General features: G+C 47.7%; 1 protein-coding gene across 7 annotated transcripts in view; it reads right to left on the bottom strand.

Moving 5' to 3' along the window:
- Positions 1 to 529: 529 nt before the first annotated feature.
- Positions 530 to 9,918, bottom strand: part of dzip1l (DAZ interacting zinc finger protein 1-like) — a 368,643-nt gene continuing 359,254 nt past the window's right edge. For all 7 annotated transcript variants that reach the window (XM_072474904.1, XM_072474902.1, XM_072474905.1 and 4 more), the window contains one exon: positions 530 to 4,271. In XM_072474904.1, the coding sequence (XP_072331005.1) occupies positions 4,180 to 4,271 (92 nt within the window). In that variant the 3' untranslated portion in view covers positions 530 to 4,179. The remainder of the gene's footprint in view (positions 4,272 to 9,918) is intronic.

Below are 9,918 nucleotides of genomic sequence, written 5' to 3'. Positions count from 1 at the left end.
AGTTCCAGTCCTCTATTACCTTCCTTGGCTCCCTATCCGGCAAAGCCTCCATTTTAGAATTCTCATCCGAATGTTCAACTTCTTCCATTACCTCATCTCTCACTACCTCAGCCCCACAAATCCCCGGGATCACTATGCCCTTCTAATCCTGACCTCTTGCACGTCACTAATTCTAATCACTCAAAGATTGACGGCTGTGTCTCCACTTGCCTGGCCATTATAGTCTGGAATTCCCTTCCGACATCTCACTGCCTTTCTTACCTCTCTCCCCTTCTTTAGCACACACTTTCAAACCTACCTCTTTTAACAGGCTTTTGGTTATTTGTCCGAATATCTCTTTACACGGCTCTGTGATTTTGTTTTTCTTTAAAAACGTTTCCGAGAAGTGGCTTGGAGGATGTCAATCTAAAGGTGCTGTTTAAATGCAATTGTTCACTGATGCGACCATTGGATCTGACTGATCCTTGCTCATAGCAGAACCAGTAACTCCATCCTGGTCAGGATCCAGTCACCAGAAAGAAACAGGGAATGAGATAAACACAAAACTTTATTTTATTACAGATCAATTTATAAAAATGAAAACTGAACATTTGGCTACAAATATAAAAGTGACATTACAATATACCAAAAAGATGAAGATGTCCTGCATATAACATTTGACATATACATTTAACATGAAAATAAAACAACTTAAACATTTTCCATTGCTAAAAACTCTTTTAACACAGGACAGAATGAGCAAATTTGGTGGGTCGAGTTTCTACCTCCTTCACTGGGAGGTGAAAAGTTGCACGGTTCGCACTCTCCAGAGGTCACTTTGAGCTAACACGCCAGGTGGGAAGCTGATGGAATTGGGTGGAACGCTGGGATCACAATCTACCCGGGAGCAGCCATCAGTGGTGGCTCTTTGTCACACCATGCAGGGTTACGTTCAATTGAAAGACACCCACTTTTTGGGAGGCCAGGTGGCGCTATTTAGCCCCTGCCTCGGATTACAAAGCAGTTCAAACCTGCCTCACGGAGCAGCCGCCTGCAGGCAGGGATACGGAAAGGCCCGACTGCTGGAAACCTGAAATAAAAGGGCTGCAAATACAAATCCACCTGCATCTATGAAAAGACAGGATTGATGTTTCAGCTGGAACCTTCCGACAGCACAGGCCAAAGAGACGTTAAAATGAGAACCTAACAGACTTTTCTCGGATGTGACTTTCCTTCTCTCTCTCTGAGGCAGCACAGATTGGCCACTAAAGTGCTTCTCTGTTCAAGTCGTAAGACGCGGCAGAGTCTAGTGAACAGTGATGAACCGTGCGTACGTGGGGAGTTTGGCCTACGTAGTGAGGCTGAGAGCCAGCGGTCCAGTCTACGAGCTTGAATAGAAGCTCGTGGTTTGTGTTGAAGAACTGGCGAATTAGGATTTACAACACCTCCAGCACTGCCCTGGAATGGCCACAAATTGAAGTTAAAAATTGGATTTATATGTCATTTCCTTTGGACACTTGTTTGTTTTAAAATATATTAGGGATGGGCAAAAAATAAAGCTGTGACTGGACCGGCCAGTTTGAGGCGGGACAGTATGTAATGATCAGCGGCTTGTCCCTCTATGGGTATGATTCTCACTTGGGGCATCTCACTGGTTGAAATGTGAAGGCACCTGGGTTCAAATTTGGGTGAGCCCTACTGTGTTAAATGTGCACAGATAGAATCATTACAGTGCAGAAGGAAGCCATTCGACGCATCGAGTCTGCACCGGCCCTTGGAAAGAGCACTCAGCCTAGGCCCACGCAACGTAATAACCCTACCTAATCTTTTGGACACTAAGGGGCAATTTATCATGGCCAATCAACCCGAACTACACATCTTTGGACTGTGGGAGGAAACCTGGGCACCCGGAGGAAACCACGCAGACACGGGGAGAACATACAAACCCCATACCCAAGGCCGGAGTTGAACCCGGGTCCCTGGCAGCAGTTCTAATCATTGCACCACCGAGCTCCCCCTTTGACCTTTGAAGGTGACAGGACACATTGAGAGAATGGTTAGCAAAACATATGGGCGGCACCATGGCACAGTGGTTAGCACTGCTGCCTCACAGCGCCAGGGACCCAGTTTCAATTTCGGCCTCTGGTAACTGTCTGTGTGGAGTTTCCACTTTCTCCCCGTGTCTGCGTGGGTTTCCTCCGGGTGCTCCAGTTTCCTCCCACAGTCCAAAGATGTGCAGGTTAGGTGGATTGGCCATGCTAAATTGCCCCTACGTGGGGTTACGGGGATAGGGTGGGGGATTGGGCCTAGTTAGGGTGCTCTTTCAGCACGTCCGGGCAAACTCAATGAGCCGAATGACCTCTTTCTGCACTGCCGGGAATTTCTTTGATTCTATGCGATCTTGGGCTTCATAAATAAGTACCGAAAACAAAAGCAGGGAAGTTATGTTCAGCCTTTATAAAGCTCTTGTTAGGCCATAACTAGAGTATTACTTCCAGTTATGGTCACCGCACTTTGGGAAGGATGTGAGGGTCCTTGAGAAGGTGCAAAGGAGATTTACCAGAAAGCTTCCAGGGTTGAGGGATTTTAGCTCCCAGGTTACGGTTGGAGAAGCTGGGATTGTTCTCCTTGGAGCAAAGGAGATTGAGGGGAGATTTATTAGGAATGTACAAGATTATGACAGGTTTGGATAAGATAGACAAAGAAAAGTTGTTCCCATTGGTTGAAGGCACAAGGACTGGAGGGACACAAATTTACGGTCTTGAAATGAGTTGCGGAGGGGGTGGGTGAATCTGAGAAAGAACCTTCGAACAGAGCAAGTGGTAATGAGCTGGGACTCGTTGCCCGAGAGGGTGGTGAAAGCGGAGACCGTGAATGATTTCAAAAAGAAAATGGATGTGCACCTGAGGGGAATAGATTTGCAAAGCAACGGAGATAGCGTGTGGGAAAAGGGATAGACTGGATTGCTCTACGGAGAGGTGGCAGGGACACAATGGGCTGAACAGCCTCTTTCTGTGTCTATGCAACCTCCAGGAATACATCCAACCAGAGTTGGCCTGAAGTGTCCAGGAATTAAAATTTTACTTTCCAGACAAACAAGTAGGGAGGGAAATCATTGGACCATTAAATGTTTTTTCCCCCCATTTTGCTCACATTAGTTTGTTAGTTGTCAAGTTGGGGATAGTTTGTTATGGATCAGCGAACAAACAGCTGATTGACTAACAGCCAAATACCATGCAACGGGTTCGCAATGTATCTATTTGCTTTCCGTTTGGCGGGGAGGAGTGGTGTGCCACAAGGGTAGCCATGTCAGGAAGAGCCTAGAGGTTGAGAGGTCATGAGATGAAACCTTGGGGTTGTCCATTTTCCTTAAGGATTTCAGGGATCTAACACCTGGAATTCCAGAGGGAATACTCTGGCAAGAGATTGGCATAAACCCTGGAGGATTTGGACTCTGGGGGGTCTTCTGGTATCCTGCTGAAGTTACATTGGGGGCATCAGGAGAACCTTGTGGAAATTTGGGGCCAAGCCTATCAAATAGACAAGAAGGAATATCCTTGTCTTTAGAGATAGAGAACAGCGTGTGAAGAGTATGGTAGCGTTGCCAGTCTGCCGGAATTAAATTTTAGTCTTCAGGAGACTGCTATGAGCCACCCTGGAGGGGCAAATGTGTGGTACTTTTCCCCTCTACACTACAACAGTAACTACACTTCAAAGGTACTTCATTGACTGGGACAGTCGGTGGTTGTGAAAGGCGCTATACAAATGCAAGTCTTCAGCGATTTTCTTTTAAAATTTCTTTGAACACTTGTGTTTATCGGTAATAGGAATTTGGGAAAATGACTGAAAAGTAGAGTTTGTTTGACTGACAGTCAAGAATGATCCCACTGAGACACGGCATCTGCTTGTTTTCCAATTGGTGCAGCAAAATGTTGCCCTGTGGGAGTGGAAGAGTCGGGCGACCAATGGTGAGGGTGTGGGAGAGGGGCAGCCAGTGGTTGGAGGCCATATGGTGAGACTTCTGGGATTACGGTCAACCAGTGACGGCAACACTAAGAAACGGGCAAGTCTGGTTACAGACAGACTCACCACGAAACGTCTCCACAAACCCCACATGCCCACGAGACAAACAAACCCTGCAACACCGAGGCTGAACACGAACAGTTCTCTTGACCAAAGCAGGAGCCCGGTTACAGGTGTTCATGGGAAATTGAACTCAGAGTCACTTATGTCCGTCACCGTGGCAAAACTGCTGCTCTTCAGCGACGTCGCAGTGCCGGCCTCCTTCAGCCCTGAAAACAAGAGGAGAGGCAGTTCAACTTTCCTTCCTGATTGTATCCTATCCTTCACTCATGAGCCACTGTGTTCCAGATGTGGCTGGGCTAAAGGAAAGGGCTGCCATGTCCCGAATTCTCCTGTTCTCCACACATTCAGGTGTAGGATGTGGGACTTCCATATCCAGAGTCACCATGCAACCAACCGCCCCGTATCTTACCCAATCTGCTCAGCTGTGCTGTGGACCTTTACAGAACCAGTCTTAGTGACCTTGTCCAAGGCCAGCCGGAACCCCACCGTAAACAGTCATTGGAGATCCCCGATACAACAGTCAATCTGTATTCGCTGATCCCAGTGTGGTCTCCTCTACATTGGGAGACTAAATGCAGATTGGGTTACTGCTTGGCGGAGCACTTTCGTTCAGTCTGGAGCTTGACCCCAACAATCCCGTAGTTTGCCATTTCAACTCAGCACCTTGCTCTCATGTCTGGCCTTGGCTTGCTGCAATATTCCAGCTATTCCCAATGCAAACTGAAGGGACAACACCTCATCATCCGATTAGGCCTCCTGGACTCAACATAGAGTTCAACAACTTTAGACTGTGGACTTTCCCCTCCATCTTGACCCCTTTTTGTTGTTGGTTTCTTTGGTCAAACACCATCTCTTCCACCCTCTTCCCCCCGCCTCCCCCCCCCCCCCCCCCACACACACACACACACACACTCCCCCTGCCCCCCCATCGACCCGTCCCCACAGGGCTATCTGTCACTTGTTCTTCAGTTTTGCTTTCACTGTCCTTTGTTCTCCTATGAACCCATTGTGCTGCCTTACCTTTATGCCAGTCAGCACTTCTATGGTCCTTAATTCTACCATTACCTCTGCCTTTGTCTTGACATCTTGTCAATGACATCTTTGTCAATCTCTCCTTAGCTCTGCCTTGCCCTTTGATTCTGCCCCACTTCCTGCACCCCCTCTCCAACTATATAATCTATCACTTTTCTCGCCCTCTTCAGTTCTGAAGATGGGTCATACAGACTCAAAACTCTGTTTCTCACACTTTTTATGAATTCTCCTGAACTCTCATTCTCACACTTTTTTTATCAAGTCTCCCGGGCGCGATTCTCCCTCCGCACCGGGCCGGAGAATCGCCGCAACTGCGCCATGCCGCCCCGACGCGCGATTCTCCGAGGAGCTGGAGAATCGGCGCCATTTGCGGCGGCGCGTTTGGCGCGGCGCCGATCGCGGGCCGCTGTATGAGGCCTGGCCGCCGATTCTCCAGCCTGGACGGACTGAGCGGCCGCACGGAAAAAGCAGAGTCCCGCCGGGGCCGCCCACACCTGGTCGCTGCTGGCGGGAACTCTGCGCAACGGGTCGGGGGAGGGGGGGGGGGGTGGCTCCGTCCCCGGGGAGGGCCTCCGATGGGATCTGGCCCGCGATCGGGGCCCACCAATTGGCGGGCCGGCCTCTCCCCCCCCCCCGGGCCTACATTGTTGCACGTCCGGCCCCAGACCCCCCGCGCCATGTTGCGTCCCCGGGGCCAGCGCCTTCCGTAAAGCCACCGCGCATGTGCGGGTTAGCGCGTCGCCACTGCGCATGCGCGGGTTGGCGCCGCCCCCAGTGCGCGCCAGGAAGTGAGGCTGGAGCGGCGTGAACCGCTCCAGCACCATGCTGGCCCCCTGTGGGGCACAGAATTGCTACTGACCGCGCCCGTTTCGCGCCGTCGTGAAATGCGACGGCGTTCACGACGGTGCAGACACTCTGTCCCGCGATCGGAGACACCGTCTCCATTCTCACATTTTTATAAAGTCTCCTGGCCCCCCATTCTCACACTTTATGAAGTCTCCTGGCCCCCCATTCGCACACTATTTTACGAATTCCCTGAGCCACCATTCTCATGGCCTTTTATGAAGGTATCAACTTTATAAGATATCAACTTCTTTTTCTCTACTCTTTAATGGGATGTGGGTGCCATTGGCAGTGCAAGCATTGGCAGTGTGCATCCCTTAATGTCCTTGATGAGAGCTGCATGCTTAACCATTACAGAAAAGCTCAGAGTTAAACCCATTGATGTGGATCAGAAGAACATAAGAACTAGGAACAGGAGTAGGCCATCTGGCCCCTCGAGCCTGCTCCGCCATTTAATGAGATCATGGCTGATCTTTGTGGACTCAGCTCCACTCTCCGGCCCGTACACCATATCCCCGAATCCCTTTATTCTTTAGAAAGGTATCTATCTTTTTCTTAACAATGTTTAAAGAAGGAGCCTCAACTGCTTCACTGGGCAAGGAATTCCAGAGATTCACAACCCTTTGGGTGAAGAAGTTCCTCCTACACTCCGTCCTAAATCTACTTCCCCTTATTTTGAGGCTATGCCCCCTAGTTCTGCTTTCCCCGACCAGTGGAAACAACCTGCCCGCATCTATCCTATCTATTCCCTTCATAATTTTATATGTTTCAATAAGATCCCCCCGCATCCTTCTAAACTCCAATGAGTACAGTCCCAGTCTACTCAACCTCTCGTCATAATCTAATCCCCTCAACTCTGGGATCAACCTAGTGAATCTCCTCTGCACTCCCTCCAGTGCCAATATGTCCTTTCTCAGGTAAGGAGACCAAAACTGAACACAATACTCCAGATGCGGCCTCACCAACACCCTATACAATTGCAGCATAACCTCCCTAGTCTTGAACTCCATCCCTCTAGCAATGAAAGACAAAACTCGATTAGCCTTCTTAATCACCTGTTGCAACTGCACACCAACTTTTTGCGACTCGTGCACCAGCACACCCAGGTCCCTCTGCACAGCAGCATGTTTTAACATCTTACCGTTTAAATAATAATCCATTCTGCTGTTATTCCTCCCAAAATGGATAGCCTCACACTTGGCAACATTGAATTCCATCTGCCAGACCCTAGCCCATTCACCTAACCTATCCAAATCCTTCTGCAGGCTTCCGGTATCCTCTGCACATTTTGCTTTACCACTCATCTTAGTGTCGTCTGCAAACTTTGACACATTGCACTTGGTCCCCAACTCCAAATCGTCTATGTAAATTGTGAACAACTGCGGGCCCAACACTGATCCTTGAGGGACCCCACTAGTTACAGGTTGCCAACCAGAGAAACACCCATTTATCCCCACTCTCTGCTTTCTGTTAATTAACCAATCTTCTACCCATGCTACCACTTTACCCTCAATGCCATGCATCTTTAGTTTATGCAGCAACCTTTTGTGTGGCACCTTGTCAAAAGCTTTCTGGAAATCCAGATATACCACATCCATTGGCTCCCCATTATCTACTGCACTGGTAACGTCCTCAGAAAATTCTACCAAATTAGTCAGACACGACCTACCCTTTGTGAACCCATGCTGCGTCTGCCCAATGGGACAATTTCCCTCCAGGTGCCCTGCTATTTTCTCCTTAATGGTAGATTCCAGCATTTTCCCTACAACCGAAGTTAAGCTTACCGGCCTATAATTACCCGCTTTCTGCCGACCTTTTTTAAACAGTGGTGTCATGTTTGCTACTTTCCAATCCTCTGGGACCACCCCAGATCTAGTAGATTTTGATAAATTATCACTAGTGCGTTTACAATTTCCCTAGCCATCTCTTTTAACACTCTGGGATGCATCCCATCAGGGCCAGGAGACTTGTCTACCTTTAGCCCCATTAGCTTGCCCAATACTGCCTTCTTCGTGATTACAATCATCTCAAGGTCCTCACCTATCATATCCTTATTTCCATCAGTCACTGGCATGTTATTTGTGTCCTCCACTGTGAAGACTGACCCAAAAAACCTGTTCAGCTCCTCAGCCATTTCCCCGTCTCCTATTATTAAATCTCCCTTCTCATCTTCCAAAGGACCAATATTTACCTTAGCCACTCTTTTTTGTCTTATATATTTGTAGAAGCTTTTACTATCTGCTTTTATGTTCTGAGCCAGTTTACTTTCATAGTCTAGCTTAGTCTTCTTTATGGCTTTTTTATTTAGCTTTCTGTTGTCCCCTAAAGACTTCCCAGTCCTCTAGTCTCCCACTAATTTTTGCCACTTTGTATGTTTTTTCCTTCAATTTGATACTCTCCCTCACCTCCTTAGATATCCACGGTCGATTTTTCCCCTTTCTACCGTCTTTCTTTTTTGTCGGTATGAACCTTTTCTGAACACTGTGAAAGATCGCTCGGAAGGTTCTCCACTGTTCCTCAACTGCTTCACCATGAAGTCTTTGCTCCCAGTCTACCTTAGCTAGTTCTTCTCTCATCCCATTGTAATCGCCTTTGTTTAAGCACAAAACACTAGTGTTTGATTTTACCTTGTCATCCTCCAACTGTATTTTAAATTCCACCATATTGTGGTCGCTCCTTCCAAGAGGATCCTGAACTATGAGATCATTAATCAATCCTGCCTCATTACACAGGACCAGATCTAGGACCGCTTGTTCCCTTGTAGGTTCCATTACATACTGTTCCAGGAAATTATCCCGGGCACATTCTATAAACTCCTCCTCAAGGCTGCCTTTACCAACCTGGTTAAACCAATCGATATGCAGATTAAAATCTCCCATGATAACCGCTGTACCATTTCTACATGCATCCGTTATTTCTTTGCTTATTGCCTGCCCTACCATCCTGTTACTATTTGGTGGCCTATAGACTACTCCTATCAGTGACCTTTTCGCCTTACTATTCCTGATTTCCACCCAAATTGATTCAACCTTGTCCTCCATAGCACCAATATCATCCCTTACTATTGCCCGGATGCCATCCTTAAACAACAAAGCTACACCACCGCCCTTACCGTACATTCTATCCTTTCGTATAGTCTGATACCCTTGGATATTTAACTCTCAGTCGTGATCATCTTTTAACCATGTTTCAGTAATGGCCACTAAATCATAGTCATTCACGATGATTTACGCCATCAATTAATTTACCTGATTTTGTATACTACGAGCATTCAGGTAAAGTACACTAATGCTGTTTTTTATATCTTTGTTATGAATCCTAACACCTTGATCAGTAACTTTTCGTAATTTATTTTTCCTCTTACCCTTTCTCCTGGAGTCACATGTATGCCACACCAGGTTAGGATGGCAGATTTCCTTCCCTAAAGGACATTTACGGACCAGATGGGGTTTTACAATAATTGATGATAGTTACATGGCCATCATTACTGAGATTTGCTTTATATTCCAGATTTGGAGCAGCACAGTGGCACCGTGGTTAGCACTGCTGCCCCGCAGTACCACGGACCCAGGTTCAATTCAAAGTGAGTTTGCACTTTCTCCCCGTGCCTGCGTGGGTTTCCTCCGGGTGCTCCGGTTTCCTACCACAGTCCAAAGATGTGCTGGTTAGGTGGATTGCCAATGCTAAATTGCCCTTTAATGTCCAGGGATGTGCAGGTTAGGTTATGAGATAGGGCAGGGTGAACACTCATAAATGGGCAGAGTGCTCATTCGAAGTGCAGACTGAGTGGGCTGAATGGCCTCCTTCTGCACTGTATGATACTATGATTGAATTTAAATTCCACCAGCTGCTGTAGTGTTATTTGAACCCATGTCTCCAGGGCATGAGGCAGGACCACTGGATTGAGTTCAGTGACATTACCACCATGTCACCACCTCCGCAAGTGGTCACTCAAGTGAACAGCACCACCTCCCTCAT

Source organism: Scyliorhinus torazame, chromosome 14 (genome assembly GCF_047496885.1).
Source record: "Scyliorhinus torazame isolate Kashiwa2021f chromosome 14, sScyTor2.1, whole genome shotgun sequence".
In the NCBI taxonomy this organism is placed as follows: Eukaryota; Metazoa; Chordata; class Chondrichthyes; order Carcharhiniformes; family Scyliorhinidae; genus Scyliorhinus; species Scyliorhinus torazame.
This window is presented reverse-complemented; position numbering and strand designations above follow the sequence as displayed.